The sequence below is a fragment of the Dryobates pubescens genome, chromosome 19 (genome assembly GCF_014839835.1).
Source record: "Dryobates pubescens isolate bDryPub1 chromosome 19, bDryPub1.pri, whole genome shotgun sequence".
In the NCBI taxonomy this organism is placed as follows: Eukaryota; Metazoa; Chordata; class Aves; order Piciformes; family Picidae; genus Dryobates; species Dryobates pubescens.
In genome coordinates this window covers 3280892-3297023 of record NC_071630.1, presented here as the reverse complement: position 1 = coordinate 3297023, position 16132 = coordinate 3280892, and the positions used below count along the sequence as shown (strand labels likewise).

The window sequence follows — 16132 nt, the reverse complement described above, 5'->3', positions numbered from 1 at the left end:
GGGGTGGCTGCAGAGCTGCAGGGACAGGCCCAGGGGCAAGGGCCTCAGACTGGAGGAGGGCAGATTCAGCTTGGGTGGCAGGAAGGAGCTGGGCAGGAGCAGGCAGGGGGAGACTGCAGCCCAGAAGGCAAATCCCAGCCTGGGCTGCAGCCAAAGCAGCACTGCCAGCAGAGCCAGAGAGGGGATTCTGCCTCTGCCCTGCTCAGACCTCCCCTGCAGTGCTGGGGGCAGCTCTGGAGCCCTCAGCACAGGGAGGGCCTGGAGCTGAGGGAGAGGCTCCAGAGGAGGCCAGGAGAATGCTCAGGGGCTTGGAGCAGCTCTGCTGGGAGGCCAGGCTGAGGGAGCTGGGGGTGTTCAGCCTGGAGAGGAGAAGGCTCCAGGGGGAGCTCAGAGCTGCTGCCAGGAGCTGAAGGGAGCTACAGGAGGGATGGAGAGAGACTGTTCCCCAAGGCCTGCAGGGCCAGGCCCAGGGGCAATGGCTTCAGCCTGGAGCAGAGCAGATTGAGACTGGATGTGAGGAACAAATTCTGCCCCAGGAGGGTGGTGGAACACTGGCACAGGCTGCCCAGGGAGGTGGTTGGGATCCCAGCCCTGGAGACATTCCAGGTGAGGCTGGGGAGGGCTGTGGGCAGCCTGCCCCAGCTGGGGAGGTCCCTGCAGGGGCTGGGGCTGGGGCTGGCTGAGCCTGGGAGCTCCCTTGGGCCCGGCCCGCGCTCTCTAACTCCAACCTGCTGTCTGTCTGCTTTCAGGTGCCATGTTCCAGAGCAGAGGAAGCCAGCTGAGGAAGAAGAGCTGAAGCAAGCAGGCCAGCACAGACAGAGGCCAGCTGGGGACACAGAGTTGCCTGTCTCTGGGGTGACTAAAGGGGAATAATGGTGATTTTGCGCCGGGCTCGGCCGCCTGCTTCCGCCCCGACCAGCAATGAATCTTGACTCGCTCTCGCTGGCCTTGTCTCAAATCAGCTACCTGGTGGACAACCTGACCAAGAAAAACTACCGAGCCAGCCAGCAGGAAATACAGCACGTGAGTCTGCTGCCGGGGGAACCGGGGCCGGGCCGCGGCCGGGGGAGGCTCCCTGCCGCCGGGGGCGTGCCGGCCGCGGCTGCTCCTGCTGGGCCTCAGAGCTGGGAGCTTGTGATGCTACTGCTCAGCTGCCTGCTGGTGGCAGCAGGATGCATTGCTGCTAGGAGAGGGGTTGTAGAGTCTCCTTCTGGGGAGACCATAGCCCACAGGCCAAGGGAGAGGATTCTGCCCCTCTGCTCCGTCCTGCTGAGCCCACAGCCGCAGCCCTGTGCCCAGTTCTCAAGCTCTTATTACAGGAAGGCTCTGGAGGGGCTGGAAGGTGTCCAGAGCAGGGCCAGGAGGCTGAGCAGAGGGCTGGAGCTGCTCTGCTCTGAGCACAGCCTGAGAGAGTTGGGGTTGTGCAGGCTGCAGAGGAGAAGGCTCCAGGGAGACCTTCTGGTGGCCTTCCAGGAGCTGCAGGGGGCTGCAGGAAAGCTGGGGAGGGACTTTGGAGGGTGCCAGGGAGGGCCAGGACTGGGGGGGATGGAGCAAAAGAAGTGGGGAGCTGGAGATTGGCTGTGAGGAAGAAGTTGTTGGCCAGGAGGGTGGTGAGAGCCTGGCCCAGGCTGCCTAGGGAGGTGGTGGAAGCCTCCTGCTGATGCCTGGAGGTGTTTGCAGCCAGGCTGGAGGTGGCTGTGAGCAACCTGCTGTGGGGTGAGGTGTCCCTGCCCGTGGCAGGGGCTTGGGGCTGGCTGAACCTTGGGCTCCCTCCCAGCCCTGGCAATTCTGTGAGTCTATGGAGACAGTCAAAAGCCTCCTGGATGTGTTCCTCTGTGACCTGCCCTAGGTGGTTCTGCTTTGGCAGGGGGGTTCCAGCCCCTCCCATTCTGTGGAGTGCTGCTTTTGCAGGGGGCTGTGCAAAGCTTTCCTAACCCCTTCCAGGGGAATCTTTAGCTTGTGGACACTCCACAGGATGCTGACTGGGAGAGGAGGGAAAATCTGTTTGGTTACTAGCCAGAGCTGTTGCACTGAAAGCAGGAGGCTGTGCTTACCACATCTGAATGCTTTCACTTAACCTCTGATGGAAGTTTGGAAGCTCCTCATCTCTTGCAGGGAAGTGTGGTGGTGAAGCCAGGCAGAGTAACTGCAGGTTGGAACCCAGCTGCCTAACATCTGGGTGAGAGTTCTGCCAGCTCCATGGATCCAGAGGATGGGTTGGCTTGGAAGGGAGCTTAAAGCTCACCTGGCTCAACCCCCCTGCCTTGGGCAGGGATGCTTCCCCCCAGCTTGCTCAAAAGTGATGAGGTTTAGGGAAGAATTCTGGTGACTGACCCCTGGGGGAGCAAAAAGCCTTTGACTTGCAGAATGGCCTCAGAAGTGTTATCTACAGCTGAGTGCTTAAGAGGAAGTGAATGCTGCCAAGCCAGTTGTAGGAACTGGTTTGGTTCAGTCCCCAGAGGACAGCTGGGCCAGGTACATTCTGCCTTCCCTGCACTGGGGCAGGCCTGCAGTGATCTGGAGCAGAGTAGGAGGGCAGAGGTCTTGAGCAGAGGGAGTTTCTGTTAACAGCTGGCTCCTTAGTGCATTCATTGCTTCTCTTGAGGTGAGAGGGGGTCAGAGCACTGCCTGCTTCGAGGGATAGTCACTGCTGGAAGGGACTTCATGAGCCATGGAGGTGGAATACAGCTCTGAGTCGTGCAGGTTCCACAGCTCTGCAAGTCCCAGCAGCTGGGGGCTCCTCTGGGGTCACTCCTGCCCTGTCCATCACTGCTGGCCTCAGCAGGTGTTACTTGGAGCAGAGTGTGGCTGAGGGGCTGGGGCAGGGGCTAATGCTGGGCTGCCATTCAGCTGCTGCAGAGATCTCTGAGGGCCAGCCCATTCCTGATCCTTCATGACAGGCCTCTCTCTCCCTGTGCTGAGAGTGGCTTGTGGCAATAGCTCTGTGTTTGGTTAGGATAGTTGCAAGCTTTCAGGAGTTAGCTGTCCCACTTTCCACCATCCCCTCTCCTTTGAGCATCCTGGTATTGCTTCACTCTTCATCTTGGTCATAGCACCAGGTCCCTCCCTAGAAGTCAGCTCCAGCTTCCTGTCAGCCTGGGGCATGTCTGCCTGTGGTTCATTTGGCTTGCCTGGATGACTTGCCTGCTCTCTGAAGCCTGAGCTGGGCAGCAGGGCTGGTGGTCAGTGCTGCTTTGCTGCCTTTTGCACCAAGCTGAGCATCCTTCCTACCTGCTCCTGGTGGGGATGGCTGCCCTCAAAGACAGTGCTGTCACCATAGCTGGAGTGGGCTGTTTACACTGGAGTGATGTCTCACAAGCAAACATGTTCCAGCTTCTCCTCAAGAAGCAGATCTGTATCCAGCTGGGCTCTTTCTCTCCCTCAGAACAGCACTTGGCAGCCACTGGAGTAAGTGGGCTGTGAGGGAGAGGGAAGCTGAGTGTCAGAGAACAGCAGAAGAACTGAGATGAGAGCAGTCAGAAGCAGCAGAGCAGCAGCAGGCAGGGCCTAAAGCAAGGCTGTTTGTCTTCTTGCACAGAGAGAGTACCAGCAGGCAGGGATGCTTGTGATGGGGTGAAGCAGTGGATTTGGAAGCAGGCAGGGGCTGGTTTGTGCTGGCACATGTCCTGCTGTTGTGCAGCTGGGGATGGGGAAACGGGGGCAAAACATTTGCCAGGAGATGAAGGCTGGATTCACAGTCACAGAATGGTCCAGGCTGGAAGGGAGCTCCAAAGCTCCTCCAGTCCAACCCCCTGCACCCAGCAGGGACCTCCCCAGCTGGGGCAGGCTGCCCACAGCCCTCCCCAGCCTCACCTGCAATGTCTCCAGGGCTGGGATCCCAACCACCTCCCTGGGCAGCCTGTGCCAGTGTTCCACCAGCCTCAGAGTAGAGAACTTGTTCCTCACATCCAGTCTCAATCTGCTCTGCTCCAGGCTGAAGCCATTGCCCCTGGGCCTGGCCCTGCAGGCCTTGGGGAACAGTCTCTCTCCATCCCTCCTGTAGCTCCCTTCAGCTCCTGGCAGGCTGCTCTGAGGTCTCCTTGGAGCCTTCTCCTCTCCAGGCTGAACACCCCCAGCTCCCTCAGCCTGGCCTCCCAGCAGAGCTGCTCCAAGCCCCTGAGCATTCTCCTGGCCTCCTCTGGAGCCTCTGCATCAGCTCCAGGCCCTCCCTGTGCTGAGGGCTCCAGAGCTGCCCCCAGCACTGCAGGGGAGGTCTGAGCAGGGCAGAGGCAGAATCCCCTCTCTGGCTCTGCTGGCAGTGCTGCTTTGGCTGCAGCCCAGGCTGGGATTTGCCTTCTGGGCTGCAGTCTCCCCCTGCCTGCTCCTGCCCAGCTTCTCCCCCACCAGCACCCCCAAGGCCTTCTCCTCAGGGCTGCTTTCTGAGACCTCTTCCCCTGGTCTGTGTTGGTAGTGAGGATTGTTCTGGCCCAGGGTTGTTGGTAGCTGCTGCTGGTGGGGGGGAGGAGGTGACTTAGAGCTCCTGCCAGGGTGGGTTGTATTCAATCCAAGTGAGCTGTGCAGGTAGCTGAGGGTTAGTGAGAGGAAGAAGCTCTGACTGGAGGTGCCTCACACAACAAGCTGATGCAGGCAAGAGTTAAACTGGAGGCAGATGAGAGGTGCTGCTAACAAACCCTGCTGCTGGGATGCAGTACAGAGTGCTAGGTGTTGCAGATCAAGGAGTGCAGGGCATCTGCTCCTGACTGAGGAGCAGGACTCAGCTGAGTGAGCTCTGGTGGCAGGGAGCAGGCTGGGTGGAAGCTCTCAGCTGCAGGTACTGATCTGTGTTTGGGGTTAAAGCTTGCTAATGAGTGAGTTTGAAGTGAAGTTTTTTCCTGAGATAGCAGGAGACACTTTCTCTGAGAGGGAAGATTCAGACTAGATAGAAGGAGAAATGTTGGACCCTGATGGGGGGAGAGCCTGGCCCAGGCTGCCATGGGAGCTGCCCCATGGCTGGCACCATGGCAGGAGAGGTTGGTTGGGGCTGTGAGCAGCCTGCTGTAGCTGCAGCTGTCCCTGCTGGGTGCAGGAGAGTTGGACTGGGTCACCCTGCAAGTTCCCCTCCCACCCAAACCAGTCTGGGGCTCTATGGAGATCAGGCCTGGGGACCCCATCCTGCCCAGCACCAGGTGCAGGCAGTGTGCTCCTGCCCAGTGGGCAAGCAGAAGGTGCATGGGGGGCATGCTGAGGAGCACCTGGAGCCTCTCCTGCTGGCAGGCAGCCTGGGCCTGGGCACAGAGCAGCAGCACCCCAGTACTGCCCAGCCAGGGACACAGCCAGACCCACCTCCAGGACAGATTGTTTGGGGCTGTGAGCAGCCTGCTCTGGCTGCAGATAGCCCTGCTGGCTGCAGGGGGCTGGGACTGGATGGCTTGGAGAGGTCCCTTCCAACCCTGGAGCAGTGAGAAGCAGGTCAGTCCTGACCAGCACCCAGCAGGGAAGCTGCCTGGGTGCTGTGGGGTGGAGTCCTGCTGCACAGGCACAGCTCAGGGGTGCACAGTCCCAGGGCTGAGCTCCTGGGGAGAAGTGAAGCTGTGGCACTGTGGGAATTGAGGTGCTGTCGTGGCAGAGAAGCTTGAGATCATCCCCTGGGTGACTTGAGACCCCCTCTTGATTGGCTGTTTGAGTCTGGCTGCCCTGAGTGACTTGGGTCTGGATCTCTTCTGTCTCTTCTCTTAGAGTTCTCACTTGCAGTAGTTAGCAGCTTGGCTCCCAGGTGACTGATGGAGAGCAGCACCCTGGACACTTTTGTTAATGGCTTCACCACTGGGAGGACCTTTCTTATCCCCCCTCTGCTCTGCCCTGGGGAGGCCACAGCTGGAATCCTGCCTCCAGCTCTGGGCTCCCCAGCTCCAGAGGGACAGGGAGCTGCTGCAGAGAGGCCAAGGCAGGGCTGCAAGGCTGCTGAAGGGACTGCAGCACTGCCTGGGCAGGAGAGGCTGAGAGCCCTGGGGGGGTGCAGGCTGCAGAGGAGAAGGCTGAGAGGGAGCTGAGCAATGGCCATCAAGAGCTGAGGGCTGGGGGGCAGGAAGGGAAGGACAGGGTCAGGCTCTGCTCACTGTGCCCTGGGGCAGCACAAGAGCCAAGGGCTGGAAAGTGCAGCCCAGGAGCTTCCAGCTCAGCAGGAGGAAGAACTTCTTGGCTGGGAGGCTGCCAGAGGCCTGGAGCAGGCCGCCCAGAGAGGTTGTGGAGTCTCCTGCTCTGGAGCCTTCCCAGCCCTGCCTGGATGTGTCCCTGTGCCCCCTGGGCTGGGTGCTGTGCTCCTGCTGTGGCAGGGGCTGTCACTGGGAGCTCTCCAGAGGTCCCTTTCAACTTCTCCCATCCTGGGAGCTGTGTCCATGGCACCAGCCCCAGAGCTGTGGTGCGTGGTGCCCGGTGGGGGGGGCACGGTGCCCGGGGGGGGGTTGTGGTGCCCGGGGGGGCAGGGGGGGGTGTGGTGCCCAGGGGGATGTGGTGCCAGGGGGTGTGGTGCCAAGGGGTGTGTGCTTCTCCCCTGCAGATCGTGAGCAGGCACGGCCCCGAGGCAGACCGGCACTTACTGCGCTGCCTCTTCTCCCACGTGGATTTCAGTGGCGATGGTAAAAGCAGTGGCAAAGACTTTCATCAGGTACAGTTTGCTCTTCCTTCTTCGAAGGCTGCAGGAGGATCTGCTGCAGTTCAAGCACAGAGGCAGGCTGGAGGGAGGAGCCCCAGGGGAACTGCTGCTGCTCCCTGGCCTTTCCCTTCCCAGGAGCTGTTTGTCAGCCCTTGGGTCGGAAGACGACAAGCTGTTGTCTGGGCTCTCACAGTTGCTCTCTCTCCCACGTGCTGTGCTTTCCTCTGGAGCCTGCCCTTGCCCTTTAAAGTGGCCTTACCCACATCCCTGATGGGCAGCTCTGGTGCTGCCTGTGTCTGCCCTCAGCAGTGGGTTTGAGCCCGAAACAATTCGGCCGCAGGCTCCTTCAGCTCCGAAGTCAAAGCTGCTTGGATCCTCTGCTGCAGGGGCTGAGGATGCTCAGAGAGACTGAGGCATGGCTGTGCAGAATGCTCAGTCACTTCCCTCTGGGTGTGAGGGAGTTTCACCACCTTCTGTTTCAGTCCCTTGGTTGCACTTCTGATGGAGCCTTGAAACAGCAGCAAACTGAACCCAAAGACAGCCCCAGGAGATGGAACTCCTGAATGAGTGTCTGGGCCCTTAGCAGGACTCCTGTTTGTTTAGCTGCACACCATGGGCAGCAGGAGGCTCCCACTGTCCTGTTGCAGAGTGCTAAGGATGCTCCAATTGTCTTCTTCTTTGCAGACTCAGTTTCTGATCCAGGAGTGTGCCTCGCTGATCACAAAGCCAAACTTTATCTCCACGCTGTCCTACGCCATTGACAACCCCCTGCACTACCAGAAGGTTTGTGCCCTCCTGAGGGGCATCCCCCAGGGGCTTCAGACTCCCACAGGAGGTTTGCCTTGGAGAGGAGCAGCAGTTTCTTTGCTGCAGGAGGGGACAGGCATTGGAACAGGCTGCCCAGTGAGGTGGTGCCAGGCTCATGAGGTTCAACAATGCCAAGGGCAAGGTCCTGCAGCTGCCTCAGGGCAATCCCAGGCACTGCTAGAGGCTGGGCAGGGACTGGCTGGAGAGCAGCCCTGGAGCAAAGGCCTTGGGGGTGCTGGGGGAGGAGAAGCTCAGCAGCAGCCAGCAGGGAGCACTTGCAGCCCAGAGAGCCAAGCAGAGCCTGGGCTGCAGCAGCAGAAGTGTGGCCAGCAGGGCCAGGGAGGGGATTCTGCCTCTCTGCTCCACTCTGCTGAGCCCACAGCTGCAGCTCTGTGCCCAGCTCTGGAGCCTCTGTGCCAGGAAGGCTCTGGAGGGGCTGGAAGGTGTCCAGAGCAGGGCCAGGAGGGGGAGCAGAGGGCTGGAGCTGCTCTGCTCTCAGCACAGCCTGAGAGAGTTGGGGTTGTGCAGGCTGCAGAGGAGAAGGCTCCAGGGAGACCTTCTGGTGGCCTTCCAGGAGCTGCAGGGGGCTGCAGGAAAGCTGGGGAGGGACTTTGGAGGGGGCCAGGGAGGGACAGGACTGGGGGGGATGGAGCAAAAGGAGAAGTGGGGAGCTGGAGATTGGCTGTGAGGAAGAAGTTGTTGGCCAGGAGGGTGGTGAGAGCCTGGCCCAGGCTGCCCAGGGAGGTGGTAGAAGCCTCCTGCTGATGCCTGGAGGTGTTTGCAGCCAGGCTGGAGGTGGCTGTGAGCAACCTGCTGTGGGGTGAGGTGTCCCTGCCCATGGCAGGGGCTGGAGCTGGCTGAGCCTTGGGGTCCTTCACAATTCTGTGTTTTTGTGATGGAGTCTCCATCCCTGGAGGTGCTGAAGCAGCTTGCAGCTGTGGTACTTCAGGCTGTATTGCAGTGCTCCTGGTAGTTGGGTAATGAGCTTGATGATCCTAAAGGTGTTTTCCCACCCTGACTGTTCTGTGTCAGTCACTGCAGGCAGCTGCTCTGTAGGAAGCCAGCTTGGCATTTTCCAGGGGCTGGCCTCTGGCTGGGTTGGGTTGTACTAAAAGCCTCCCAGCCCTCAGCTTTGCCCACAGCCTGCTCAGGCCCTGCCTGCTTCCTTCAGGGCTGGGGTCTTTTCTGTTTAAATTGAGCAAATAGCTTTGTGTTTTATCTGGTTGGGGTTTTGACTCTGTGAAGTTGAGTTCCTGAGTCACACAGAATGGCTGCAGGCTCAGTTGAAAGGGTGACAGAAGAGCAGCCCCTGGTGGCTTGCTTGTGGCAGCCAGAAGCAAGGGGAGGCCTCAGTCCTGCTATCTCAGGGTGAAAGCCATGGCAGTGGTGTGGCAGAGGGAGCTGTGCAGAAGAAACTTCCAGCTTGAGTGTGTAAAAATAGCTCCAAAGATTAGAGAATTGCTTTGGATGGAAAAGGCCTTTGAGATCAAGTCCAACCTCTGCCTAACTCTGCTAAGCCTGAGACTAGACCATGGCCCTCAGCACCACATCTCTGCCTCCTTTGAACACCTCCAGGGGCTGGGGATCAGCCCTCCCTGGGCAGCCTGGGCCAGTCTCTGAGAGCCCTTTCAGTGAAGAGGTTTCTGCTGATGCCCAGCTTAAACTTCCCCTGGGGCAGCATGAGGCCAGCTCCTCTTGTCCTGTCACTTGGTACAGAAGAAGAGGAGGCCAGCCTCCACAGGGTCTCCCCTCAGCCTTCTCTGCTCCAGGCTGAACACCCCCAGCTCCCTCAGCTGCTCCTCCCCAACCCTCTTCTCCAGACCCTTCCCCAGCTTGGTTGCTCTCTGGACCTTCTCCAGCTCCTCAGTGTCTGTCTTGGAGTGAGGAGCCCAAAACTGAGGCCAGGATTTGAGGTGTGGTCTTACCAGTACCCAGTCCTACTGGCCACATCATTTCTGATCCAGGCCAGGCTGCTGGGGGCCTTCTTGAGTAACTGAGGACACCCCTGGCTCATCTTCAGCTGCTGGCAACCAGTACCCCCAGGGCCTTTTCCACTGGGCAGTCTCCAGCCTCCCTGCCCTGAGCCTGCAGCCTTCCTTGTGAGCCAAGAGCAGGACCCAGCAGCACTTGGCCTTGTCAGAGCTCATCCCATTGCCCTTGGCCCTTTGATCCAGCCTGGCCAGGTCCCTCTGTAGAGCCTCTAGATGCTCCCAGCCAGCCTATTGTCACCTGCCAACTTAAGGAGGGTGCGTGGGAGATGTCTGTGCAGCCCCACAAGCTGTGTGCTAACCTCCAGCAGAGCAGTCACAGACCTGCAGCTGCCTGGGCTCAGGAGTGCGGCTGAGCTCTGCCTGCAGCTTCCAGCTAACGCTCCTTGCCTCTCTGCAGAGCCTGAAGCCTTCACCCCATTTGTTTGCCCAGCTGAGTAAAGTCATCAAACTAAGCAAAGTTCAAGAGGTAGGTGACCCCTGGATTCCAGAAAGCTCCTGGCGTGTCTGGGGGTGTCTGTGGCTGAGCCTGGCCGAGGGCTGCTGTGCCTTCATGCTCTCCCATCTCGTGTGCAGGTGATCTTCGGCCTCGCGCTCCTGAACTCCTTCAGCTCGGATCTGCGCGGGTTTGGTAAGTGAGGCCTCCAGAGTGCCCCAGCAGGGACAGCTCCTTGCTTTCTAGGTGGGTGGAGGGGTGCCTGAGCAATGCAAGTCCTCGCAGTGAGTGGTGCCATTGAAGTTTAAGGGGCTGTAGCCCTGCCTCCAATGGAGTCTGCAGGTCCCTTGCTGGATAATGAATCAAACGGAGGCTCTGATGCCTCCCTGCGCCCAGCGGGAGCTGCTGAGGCTTCTGCTTAGCCCTGTGCTCCAGTGGTAACCAAATTCAGCTGAAGAGAACATGACCTAACTTAGAAGAGCCTTCAGAGCCTGAAGAGAAAGGTGAGGTTTGAGTCTTGCCCTCTCTGCCCTGCCAGCTGCCCAGTTCATCAAGCAGAAGCTGCCGGACCTCCTGCGCTCCTACATCGACGCCGACGTCAGCGGAAACCAGGAAGGTGGCTTCCAAGACATTGCAATAGAAGTCCTGCACCTTCTCCTCTCCCATCTCCTTTTTGGGCAGAAGGGAGCCTTTGGGGTAGGACAGGAGCAAATTGAGGCCTTCCTCAAAACATTGCGTAGAGGTAAGTGTGTGTGGGGCAGGAGGCTGCTGGGGCACCTGGCCCAGGGGAGCTCTGTGCTGTGCTGCCTTCTGAGACGGCTGCTGAGATGCTTGGTGGGGGCAGGAGGCTCTTGGTGCTGAAGCCGTGGGCAGGAGGCTTGCTTCACTCCCAAAGATAACCACAGGGCCATGAGGAGTTGGGTGGTTGTCCCCTCAGTGAGCTGAGTTTGGGTGTTTTGAGGAGTTGTGATGAACAAGAGTGAAGCAGAGGGCAGTGGGATCTGTTTGCTTGGCTCTCACCTGGGGACTTCACAGAGCTGGCAGGGCTGGAAGGGAGCTCAAGGCTCAGCCAGCTCCAAGCCCTGCCATGGGCAGGGACACCTCACCCCACAGCAGGTTGCTCACAGCCACCTCCAGCCTGGCTGCAAACACCTCCAGGCATCAGCAGGAGGCTTCCACCACCTCCCTGGGCAGCCTGGGCCAGGCTCTCACCACCCTCCTGGCCAACAACTTCTTCCTCACAGCCAATCTCCAGCTCCCCACTTCTCCTTCTGCTCCATCCCCCCCAGTCCTGTCCCTCCCTGACAGCCACAAGAGTCCCTCCCCAGCTTTCCTGCAGCCCCCTGCAGCTCCTGGAAGGCCACCAGAAGGTCTCCCTGGAGCCTTCTCTGCAGCCTGCACAACCCCAACTCTCTCAGGCTGTGCTGGTTTTCAGCAGCAGCAGGGAAACTACCACAGCATCAGGTTACTGCAGTCACCTGCCCCCCAGCTGCTGTGCTGGGGGGGTGGTTAATGCCTTTGCTGTTGCTGCTGCTTGCAGATTTCCCCCAGGAGCGCTGCCCTGTGGTGCTTGCACCACTTCTCTACCCTGAAAAACGGGACATCCTCATGGACAGGATCCTGCCTGACTCCGGAGGCATAGCCAAAACCATGATGGAGAGCTCCCTGGCAGACTTCATGCAGGAGGTTGGCTATGGCTTTTGTGCAAGGTCAGTAGGCAAACCTCCTTTTCCTGTGTTGCCAAGCACTGGAGTGGGTTTGTTTCTTGAGACAGAGTCTCAAGAACGCTTGAACTGAAGGAACTAAACCCCCAGGAAGTGTGATGGAAGGGAGTAGGATTAACCAGGCTGGAAAGGACCTTTGAGATCACCCAGTCCAACCTCTCCCCCAGCTCCATCTGATCAGCTCAGCCCTGGCACCAAGGGCCTCACCCAGGCTCTGCCTAAACACTTCCAGGGCTGGGGACTCCACCACCTCCCTGGGCAGCACATCCCAAGGGCCAGTAGGCCTAGCTTTGAACTGGCTCCCTGGCACCGTTCCATGGAGCCTCCTCCTCCCCCCTGTCTCTCCTGGCTTCTGGAGCTGTTGCCTTTGGCCCTGACCCAACGCTGGTCGCCTGCCGTCGGTTCCTGCCAGCGGCTCGGTGCGGCTGTGCCAGCTCTGGGGGGGGGCTGGGGGTGGTGGTGGGGGGCTGTTGTGTTTCCCTTTGCTCAGTGACCCCAGGCTGTGTGGCTCTGTCCCCCCCCAGCGTGGAGGAGTGCCGCAGCATCATCATGCAGTTCGGCGTGCGGGAGGTGACCGCGGCCCAGGTCGCCAGGGTGCTGGGGATGATGGCGCGGACGCACTCGGGGCTCAGCGACGGCATCCCCCTGCAGGTGGGTCCCCTCCCAGCTGGCAGGCCAGGCACTTCCTGAGCCCATCTGGTCCCTTCCCTGCATCCCTGCAAGCCCCCAGCTAGATTGGGTGGCTCAGAGGCTCCTGAGAGCAGTCCCTCCCCACAGGTCCCCTGTGGATATTGAACTGCAGCACTGAGGTCTCCCTGGAGCTTCCTGTTCCCAGGCTGTGCAGCCCCAGGTTGCTTTAGGCCTGGCAGGGACCCTCCAGGGGCATACTGTCCATCCCCCCTGCAGGCAGCAGGGCCAGCTCCAGCTGCAGCAGGCTGCCCAGGGACACAGCCAGGCTGAGCTGGAAGGGCTGCAGGAATGGAGCCTCCACCACCTCCCTGGGCAGCCTGGGCCAGGCTCTCCCCAGCCTCCCTCTGCACAGCTTCCTCCTCAGCTCCAACCTAACTCTGCCCTGCTCCAGCTCCAAACCACTGCCCCTGGGCCTATCCCCACAGTCCCTCCCTAGCTCTCCTGTGGTTCCCTTCAGGCTGTGGAAGGCTGTTCTCATGTCTTCCTGGAGCCTCCTCTTCAGGCTGAACAGCTCTAACTCCCCCAGCCTGTCCCCCTACAGAGGTCCTCTAGTCACCTTCATGGCCTCTTGTGGAGCCTCTCCAGCAGCTCCAGGCCTCTCTTGTGCTGGGCTCCCACAGCTGGCCCCAGCCCTGCAGGTGAGGTCTCCCCAGAGCAGAGGGGCAGGATCCTCTCTCTCCAGCTCTGGCCACCCTGCTCTGGCTGCAGCCCAGGCTGCCCTTGGCCTCCTGTGCTGCCAGTGCCCAGTGCTGGCTCCTGCCCAGCTGCTCCCCCAGCCCTAGCACCCCCAAGGCCTTCCCTGCAGGGCTGCCCTCAGTCTCCTGCCCCCCAGCCTGGGTTGGTGTCCAGGTTTGCCCTGCCCCAGGTGCAGGACCTTGCAGTTGACCTTATTTGACCTCAAGAGCTTGTTCTCAGCTCCCCCCTCCAGCCTGTCCAGGTCCCTGGGGATGGATCCTGTGCTTATCAAGCACACCACTCAGCTTGGTATCTCCAGCAGAGGTGCTGAGGGTGCCCTCAGCCTCTCTGTGTGGTTGATGACACTGACCAGCACTGGTCCCAGCAGAGACCCTGGAGGGCCAGCACTTGTTGGCTCTCCCCATCTGGCCATGGAGCCAGTGACCATTCCTCCCTGGCTGTGACCAGCTAGCCTGTCCTTCTATCCACCCAGGAGTGCCCTCATCAAACCCACAGCTAGAGGAATGGAATCTCTTCCAGTCACCCCAGGATGGGCACTGCACATGCCAGCCTGGTGTCACAGCTGCTCTTGCTTCACCACTTCCCAGTGCTCTGCTCCTGAGTGCCTTGACTGAAGGAGTCTCTGCCGGTGTTACTGCTCTGAGCTCCTTGCCTCAGTGCAGGCAGTTCTGTACCTGCTGGCTGTTGAGGCTCTCTGGCTCTGACAGCTGTTTGCCTGGAGTGTTTAACTTGAGTGCTTTTACCTTGCAGTCCATTTCTGCTCCTGGCAGTGGGATTTGGAGTGATGGGAAGGACAAAAGCGATGGGGCCCAAGCCCATACCTGGAATGTGGAGGTCCTGATCGATGTGCTCAAAGAGCTGGTAGGTTCCTGTCAGCAGCTTGGGAGTTCCCTGGGCAATAGCTGAAGGGAAGGGCAGCTCTCAGCCTGACTGGGAAGCTTTTCAAACTGCAGTAGTCTGAAAGGCACTGCTGTGTCCAGTGCTGGGCTCCTCAGGTTGAGAAGGACATTGAGATGCTGGAAGGTGTCCAGAGGAGGGCAAGGAGGCTGGGGAGGGCCCTGCTGGAGCCTGCAATAGGAATGAATGAGGCCCCTAAGGAAGGAGCTGGCTGGCTGGGGCTGGGGCAGGCTGTGCTGAGGGCTTTGATGCAGTGTTCTGAGCCCAGGCAGCTGCTGCCTCCAGTGCTGGGCTCAGTGTGGTCTCACAGGCTTGACTCACATTAACTTGCATCAAGTGCTCCTGGCCTCATCCAGTCTCTTGCTTAAGCACCTCCAGGGGTGTTGACCCCACCAGTCTCTGTGCAGAGCTTGTCTCTGAGGTCAAGCCTACCAAAGCCTTGCTTGCACCTCGAGTTCAGGTGGCTAACACACAGTCACAGCCTGGGGTGTGCTGGAAGGGACTCCCAGACCAGCTGGCTTTCCCCACAGCCTGCCATGGACGCCCTGCTGATGAAGAGGGCTTCTTCCCAGCCAGTGCTGAGGTGGTGTGATGCTCCAAGCTGACTGCTCTCTTGCTGTTGTCTCTGCTTGCAGAACCCCAGCCTGGACTTCAAGGTAGTCACCTACGAGCTGGACCACCCAGGCTTCCAGATCCGGGACAGCAAGGGGCTGCACATGGTGGTGTTCGGCATCCAGAGGGGCCTGGGCATGGAGGTCTTCCCTGTCAACGCCATTTACAGGCCTTGGAAGCATGCAGAGGGCCAGGTGTGTGCAGCAGGGCAGCTGCCCTCGCAGGCCAGGCCCCCTTGGGAAGGCCCTGAGTGCCCTGGGGCAGCTGTGGATTGCTGATCAGCCTCTGGAGTGCAGGCTGGGAGCTGAATCACAGGATGGGCTGGAAAGGACCTCTGAAGGTCATCCAGCCCAGCCTCCCTGAGCAGGCTTTGGGGGGAAGAGGGTCACTGGCTGTACATGGTGGCTCTGGCAGAGCTCTGAGGTGCAGAGCTCTTCCTGCATGGATGTGCTCAGGCCACACCTGGAGTGCTGGGTCCAGGACTGGGCCTCCTCAGGTTGAGAAAGAAGTTGAGGTGCTAGAAGGTGTCCAGAGAAGGGCAACAAAGCTGGGGAGGGGTCTGGAGCACAGCCCTGTGAGGAGAGGCTGAGGGAGCTGGGGTTGCTTAGCCTGGAGAAGAGGAGGCTCAGGGGAGACCTTCTTGCTGTCTCCAACTCCCTGCGGGGAGGTTGCAGCCAGGTGGGGGTTGGGCTCTTCTCCCAGGCAAGCAGCCCCAAAACAAGAGGACACAGTCTCAAGCTGTGCCAGGGGAGGTTTGGGCTGGAGGGGAGGAGGAGGTTCTACACAGAGAGAGAGATTGGCCCAGGGGATGTGCTGCCCAGGGGGGTGGGGGAGTCCCCAGCCCTGGGGGTGTTCAGCAAGAGCCTGGGTGAGGCTCTCAGTGCCATGCTCTGGTTGATTGCATAGGGCTGGGTGCTAGGTTGGACTGGATGATCTTGGAGGTCTCTTGCAGCCTGGTTGGTTGATTCTGTGCTCTGAGGCCTCCTGGTTCCAGCTCTGTCTGTCAGGAGCCCAGGGGGAAGTGTGAGGTTCACTCTTCAGGGACCCAGCAGCCAACCTCTGCTGCTTTGGTTTAGCTTTGCTCCCAGGCAAGTGGAAGGGACCTGGAGCCCCTTCTCAAGAGCTGAGCTCTTTCCTGATGGCTTTGTCCCTTCCCTTGCAGCTCTCCTTCATCCAGCACTCCCTCATCAACCCTGACATCTTCTGCTTTGCTGACTACCCCTGTCACACTGTTGCCACAGACATCCTGAAGGCACCGCCCGAGGACGACAACCGGGAGATCGCCACCTGGTAACCTGCCCCAGCTGCTGCTGCTCTGCTGCCTGGGGGTGGAGAGGGGAGCAGATCCTTGCTTGGGCAAGTGTGGCCTTGCCTGCCTGCAGCCAGACTGAGCTCTAGCTCTGTGTTGTGTCCCAGTGGCTCAGCCATCAGACAGCTCCCAGAACCACAGCCTGGCTTGGCTTGGCAAGGACCTCAGAGCTCCTCTGGTTCCAGCCCTGCTCCAGTTGGAGGCGGCCCTGTGCTGCAAGGGGGCTTGGGCAAGGTGCCCTTGGAAGGTCCCTTCCAGCCCACTGCTATCTGTGGAGCTGTGAATTGCCACACAGCATGGATTCCTGGAAGGGACCTCAGAGCTCAGCCAGCTCCAGCCCCCTGCTATGGGCAGGGACCCCTCCCCCCAGCCCAGGCTGCT

The 16132-nt window shown here is 60.0% G+C and overlaps 1 protein-coding gene across 3 annotated transcripts in view; it reads left to right on the top strand.

Moving 5' to 3' along the window:
* The first annotated feature begins 749 nt into the window (after positions 1 to 749).
* Positions 750 to 16132, top strand: part of CNOT1 (CCR4-NOT transcription complex subunit 1) — a 70756-nt gene continuing 55373 nt past the window's right edge. For all 3 annotated transcript variants that reach the window (XM_054170145.1, XM_054170144.1, XM_054170146.1), the window contains exons 1-11: positions 750 to 1023; positions 6497 to 6604; positions 7277 to 7375; positions 9788 to 9856; positions 9964 to 10018; positions 10362 to 10565; positions 11364 to 11532; positions 12072 to 12198; positions 13684 to 13794; positions 14466 to 14636; positions 15605 to 15732. In XM_054170145.1, coding sequence (XP_054026120.1) covers positions 922 to 1023; positions 6497 to 6604; positions 7277 to 7375; positions 9788 to 9856; positions 9964 to 10018; positions 10362 to 10565; positions 11364 to 11532; positions 12072 to 12198; positions 13684 to 13794; positions 14466 to 14636; positions 15605 to 15732 — 1343 coding nt within the window. In that variant the 5' untranslated portion in view covers positions 750 to 921. The remainder of the gene's footprint in view (positions 1024 to 6496; positions 6605 to 7276; positions 7376 to 9787; positions 9857 to 9963; positions 10019 to 10361; positions 10566 to 11363; positions 11533 to 12071; positions 12199 to 13683; positions 13795 to 14465; positions 14637 to 15604; positions 15733 to 16132) is intronic.